A 6,000-nucleotide genomic window follows, 5' to 3' on the forward strand; every position below is an offset into this window, starting at 1 on the left:
ATTAGAGCTGAGCTGCGCTTTCAGGACCCTGGTGTTATGCACATTGGATCACTAACACACTCATAACTTACTTGGACACAGGGTCATCAATAATGTTATTAGCAACATGTTTTTTTTCCTACTAGGCTTGCAAGATGCTGGAGTTTCAGTTGCAATACCAAAATGGTACTATTGTTTTTTAAAGATAGCTTATTTTCAACTTTTTTTTTTTTACGGCAAGCAGCCATAAAAGAACTTTGCTTTTTGTCCAAATTTGGCAGAGTTATGATCAGAAACTGGCTCATCAAAGCATGAGTAACCAAGAACCAAAAAATGAATTCCAGCTATCTGTATGTGACAGTTAAAATAATGAGGTTTAATACCCAGCCCTGGTTGGTCTGGTAAATGAAATTAAAGTAAGAGTTCTTCCTGTTTCTGTTATAGTGAAATACTGTCTTCATGTGAAATACATATCATGTGAAATACATGCTACTGTGACACAATGCAGCGTCACTGCTTTGACCCCTCCGGTATGTGTGAGCTCACACCACAGGTAGAATACCTTGTGGTGTGAGATTTGAGTGAGAGCTGTACAAGCAGGCCTCAGGAGTAAAAACTGTTGTGTGTTTGCATTTAATGAGCCTTCAACCTGGACGTCGTAGCTTTCATTTTCTTTACCCTGAGCCTTAAAGCAACGCGCCCACGCCAGCTCGACACTCGTGTTGTTGTGTCATGAAGCTCTGGCTGCCTGAAAGACCACCGAAGCATCGCTTTTGTATATACACACAGAATTTATGCCCAGTGACTGTTATTTGAATTGACAAGCATCCTGACGGCATTTAGGGATGCTATTTGCATGATTTGTTGTTTTAATCGGGCTAAATTGCACCTAAGTTCAATTTCAGTTATGAATAGAGGGGTTGGCTGTCCTGTCTTGAAAAGCTGTCAGTTTCACAATTACTGCAGTTTGATGGTAATGATTTTAATATTTCAGACCAAAAGAGATTGTTTAATAAAAAACTAAATCTTGTCAAATCTGTCATTTCCATTTAAAAACAAAATGATAACTACTGGTAGCTTCAATACCAGAAGGCCTCTGATGTCATCGTGCATTGACTCTGGATAAGAGTCTCAGCTAGCTGCCAGGTAAACCACCTGAGCAGCAAATTCTGGTTTTGACCGGTGCATCTTATCCTTCCTGTCCACAGTGTTCACGGCGGAGCAGTACCAGCAGCACCAGGAGCAGCTGGCCCTCATGCAGAAACAGCAGCTGGAGCAGAGCCAACAGCAGCAACAAGCCAACAACACTGCAACAACCAACACACAGGTCAGTAAGGACGGGTGCACGACGTAGAGCCTTAAACTTTTGTTTTTTTACTGTTAGTGTCACTTTGCATTGCTGTCTGTCCACTTCTCACATGTGCTGTTATTACTGAGTAGAGGTGAAGTTGAGCTCAGTTAAACTAAATCATCCAGAGTTCTCCCAATATGGAAATCATTTACAGTTGAAGGTCAGTTCACCCATCCTTAGGAAATGGGACACATCCTCATTCCCACGAGCGGTGTTAATGCCACTGGCTCAGTTCCTGTTTGGCAGCAGAAGCGCTGAGCTCAGCAGTTTCAGCACTTTCGTACATTTTAGCAGAGCGGTCAAGTCTTTGGCACGGACCCACATGTTTTCTCCCCGGTTTCCATCCCAGGCACTTGTGGCCAAGACGTTGGACCAGGCCAGCGCACAATTTGCTGCTTCGGCTCTAGTCACCACGGACCAGCTGCTGGCCTTGAAGTCCAAAGAGGAGCTGGTGCTGGCGAGTGGCGTGAACGGGGTCCTGGCGGGTGCAGGTGAGGGTCACTTGTGTTATTATTTTACTAATTAAACCAAACAATTAAGGGCAAATTGTTTTTTATATCTGTGTCAAAGAGTGAGGATCGACTTCTTGTCTGCTAAGGTTTGGTCTAAGCAGACAAGGGGAGGGGGGTTCTTCCTGAGGGGCCACCAGAAGATTAATTGAATAAGAAAGGAAAATATTTCTGTTACACAAACTTTTTTTTCTCTCTCTCATTTTTGCTTTTCTTGTGAAACACTGGATATTTGTGCCTCTCGAGGCCTCTAAAAATCCTTCTACGAATCGATCCAAGGAGGGGGGAGAAGATCAGTCTCTGCTCTCACTGCTCATAACTCACGTTCACAGTTAGGCCTTAGCTCGTGTTGACGGGTCACCAGTAGGCATAGCCAAAAAAGCCTGGGAACCACAAATTAAAACAACCTTGAAGCCACTTGTGGGGATACTATTGGGGGGAAACTGAAGTTGAGTTTGAAATACTAATACTTGAAACACATAACTGCATATTTGTAGTTGCACACCGACTGTCAGCAGTCATCCCAATTCCCTCATGTATGTAAATGGAGGTGGGAAGAAAATTAAAAACATTTTTCAATATAATGGAGTTATTACAGCAACCCCATTACCAAGAGCCTTAAAATTACTTTAGTGTTGCATCAACACCTCACTGAGCTGAACATTATGTGCTTTTACAAAGATAGGACTTACTGCACAGCTGTCGTATGGGATTGCATTGGATTGTGCAGGGGCACCTTATAAACTGATGTTTTATCATTAAATCTAGCAAAATGTTGAGATCTTACCGGAGAAGAACGTGATCAGATAAAGTGTAGATTTTTTTGTGGTGTCCTTGGTGTTTCTCATGAGAGCTCTTCTCCATTCACCAGGTGTTCTCAAAGGTTTGCACATCTCCAGCACCACCGCAGCCCTTCACCAGACCAACCAGTCGACATACACTACCACCTCCGTGGCCCCTACTTTCCTCCAGCCCTCCTCCAACTCGGCCACCCCTTCGCCCGCCAATGCCATCCCCACCTCCCTCGCCTCCACCCCCAGCGCCCACGCAGCAGCAGCGCTGGGGATCCTGGGATGCAGCGCCGCCAACGCCACCCCCGCCACCACTCAGGTCCTCATCGGGAACAACATCTGTCTGAGCGTGCCGTCGGCCGCCGGCCTGGCCGGACGCCACATTCCCCGGACCCTCGGCAACGTGCCACCCTCTGCCTTAAAGCTGTCCGCCACCACCAACCTGCAGATGCCCAAAGTCTCTGGAGCATCGTCCATGGACCTGGGCTCAAGGTGAGGCTTCGTAATGTTACAGCCCTTTTTACAGTCTTTATGCTAAACTAAGCTAAGCTAATCGTGTCTGTGGCTTTGTGTAGCGTACAGACATGCAAGGCAAGGCAACTGGCCTCATTTCTATATCATCGCTATAAGATCTCACATAAAAAATGACAAGTGAGCAGATATTTGTTTTGATTGACTTCATACTGATGCAAAATAAGCAGACATTTAGCCGGAGGCTTTAATTAGTCAACAACACACACTTGAAGCCTCCACACAGATGTGGGCGATCAGACGGGTTTGATTCCTTATGGCACTGTCTCAAACTACGCCTCCGTGTTCCAGACACGACACAAAGCAGGAATGTATGCATTTAAATATGCATCCCCAGAAGAAGAGAGCTTTACTGCAAGTTTATCACTCTTATTGTAGCAGCACACGATTACGTTCTGTTTAATGTGTGTTTCTGGGTAAGCGTTAACAGGCAGTCCCTGGTTTAAGTATCCGGTTGGACCCGGCAGGTACAGAACAGTGTCTGCAGGAGATAATTTAGCTGAGAGTCCACAGAAATCTGCCTGAAATGACGTGACGTGGGAGCTCTTCAGTATTCACACACAGAAGAGAGCTGCCGACGGAGCTCGAGGACAGTTCAAGATACAGTTCTGACAAAGTAACGCAGGAGATTAGGAGCATCGGCGTGAACCTTTCCTCTCTTCCACAGGGATAATCACGACGAAGACAAGCCAGCACTGAACAGTATAGCAGACAACACAGTGGCCATGGAGGTGACGTAGTAGCGGTGCGGCGAGGAGTCCACTCTTTAGGTGCTGTGCATCGTAGCATCGGGAATGCAAAAGGGACAGCAGGACTCTGACGCAGACTTACAGAACGACGAGAGGCCGCGGCCGCTCGCTTGCAATTCTCATCTCTCATACTTTTTAAAACCTTTTTTGTTTTGTTCTTTTGTTACTGTTAAAAGTACAAGATTGACATCTGTAAATTATGAATATGGCAAAATTAGTATCTGTACAGTAACTACATATTTGTAACATCCCCCTTGTATATATTACTTGAATACAGAACTGTCCATTTGTGATGTTTTGCACTTGGGAGTCAAACTTAAAGGAAAAAAAAGAAAGCCAAGTACCTTGTGGCGAGTGTGAGAGATGTGGGAGTTGTATAGACCAGAGTTTTATCACATCATGTGCATGGTGCGGAGCCTGCTGTTTTTATCTATTTATTGTGCTGTGTTTACAGTTTTTTTTGTTCTGTTTTTGGTTTGGTTTGTTTATTTTTATTTGTACACTGTACCTTCGTTGGTTCCTGTGCTGTAGTAAATGTTAGGTAGCTACGGACTCCTGGGTATTTTTGTATATTGTGAACACAAAGCAGGTCCCCCCCCCCCACACACACACACACGTTTATTTTGGGTCCCTGTGCTTCTCTCTGTGGATCATGTGAAAATCAATGGTGACATACATACAGACCAGGAGAGCCAGGAGGAGGAGGATGAAGAGGAGGCGGTGTGTTGGCAGGTGACTGTGGTTCACTTGAAGAGAGGTGCTCCTCTCTTCCAGGGAGCTTCCATTAACGTTGTCCCAAACACAAGTAACAAAACAGGGATGAAGTCTCTTCCCAGAAGCCTCTGCTGCTTCTGATTAAAGCACTATTTTTTTGTGACGTTTTTGTTTCTGTTCATGGTTTTGATAAATATCAATGCTGCTTTTGTATTTTGTTTTTTTAAAGGGGTTGTTCTTCGTTTTCATGCAAGCAGAGTCCCCTTTTTGTATTTGTTTTATCCCACCCACATTTTTGTAAAACAAAAATTCAGTTATTTTTGTATTTTCTTTTCTTGTGGTAAAATTTGATTGTAAGCTTTTCGTTTATTGAAAGACTTCATTCTTTTGTTCATTTGTTACTTGTTCATGCATAGGTGATAAGGGAGGTGAATGGGCAGTAATCGCTGTACGTGTTTCATCATTCCAGTTTGTAATAACAAAAAAAAATGCTAATGAGGGGGGACAGAGGGCTTGTGGGAAAACAGCAGTTTTCTCCCCTCGTTTCCCCTTTTTCTTTATTTTCGTTTTTTCTTTGAAAAAAGAATCTCCAGACGGCTGCAAGGCCAAAAACCACAAGTATTGGGTGCCTTCCTTTGGGGAATTTTATGTACTCTCTTCTGTGAAGAGTTAGGCACAAAGGCAGCATTACTTAGTAGTGCTTCTCGTCTTTGTCAGAATCTGAATGCCCAGTCCAATGGCAGGATATATCCTTGAGGTTTACTTGTCCCACCTGGAGGCTGAAAAGACTAAAAAAAATGTGACAGAACTCTCACTAAAATAAGACAATAAAGCCCAGGGCATTAAATGTGAATTGTTCGGACTCTGGTGTCTTTTATATGCGTGTGTGTGTCCTCCACAGGGACCTGAAGAGTGAGGAAGTCAAGGATACAGTGTGGTTTTAACTTTCAGTGTGAGGCTCCACTGACAGAGTCCACGAGAAAACTGGCAACTTCTACTCATTAACAGCTGTTTTTAGTCTTTTGCTCCAAGTCTCATGTCTGAACAGGGCTCACATCAGCCTGCAGGGACGTTTTTTTTTCTTTCTTCTCAAATGTCAAAGCAGTCAAGTCCTCATTCTGTGAGTGAGTCATTAAGAGCGAGTTTCTAAATTTCCCTCTGGTGCAGAAATACAGCATTAAGAAACCTTGCTTAAAGGAATACACTTCAATACATGCAAATACACTTATTCCCTTTCTTGCTAAGTGTTGGATGAGAAGGCATCACTCTTAAATACGAAGCTTGAGCTTAGCTTAGCATAGAGACTGGAAGCGGGTGGCAACAGCTAGCCAGCACATAACCCCTCATAAAAACAGGACTTCTTTGAGCACTGAAAA

General features: G+C 44.0%; 1 protein-coding gene across 2 annotated transcripts in view; it reads left to right on the forward strand.

Annotated features, from left to right (window-relative positions):
* The window catches only part of LOC121623914 (enhancer of polycomb homolog 1-like), a 28,078-nt gene extending 22,614 nt beyond the window's left edge, over nt 1-5,464 (forward strand). For both annotated transcript variants that reach the window (XM_041961444.1, XM_041961443.1), the window contains 4 exons: nt 1,188-1,306; nt 1,680-1,821; nt 2,711-3,122; nt 3,829-5,464. In XM_041961444.1, the coding sequence (XP_041817378.1) occupies nt 1,188-1,306; nt 1,680-1,821; nt 2,711-3,122; nt 3,829-3,901 (746 nt within the window). In that variant the 3' untranslated portion in view covers nt 3,902-5,464. The remainder of the gene's footprint in view (nt 1-1,187; nt 1,307-1,679; nt 1,822-2,710; nt 3,123-3,828) is intronic.
* The last annotated feature ends 536 nt before the right edge of the window (nt 5,465-6,000 follow it).

Source organism: Chelmon rostratus, chromosome 20 (assembly GCF_017976325.1).
Source record: "Chelmon rostratus isolate fCheRos1 chromosome 20, fCheRos1.pri, whole genome shotgun sequence".
NCBI classification, from domain to species: Eukaryota; Metazoa; Chordata; class Actinopteri; order Chaetodontiformes; family Chaetodontidae; genus Chelmon; species Chelmon rostratus.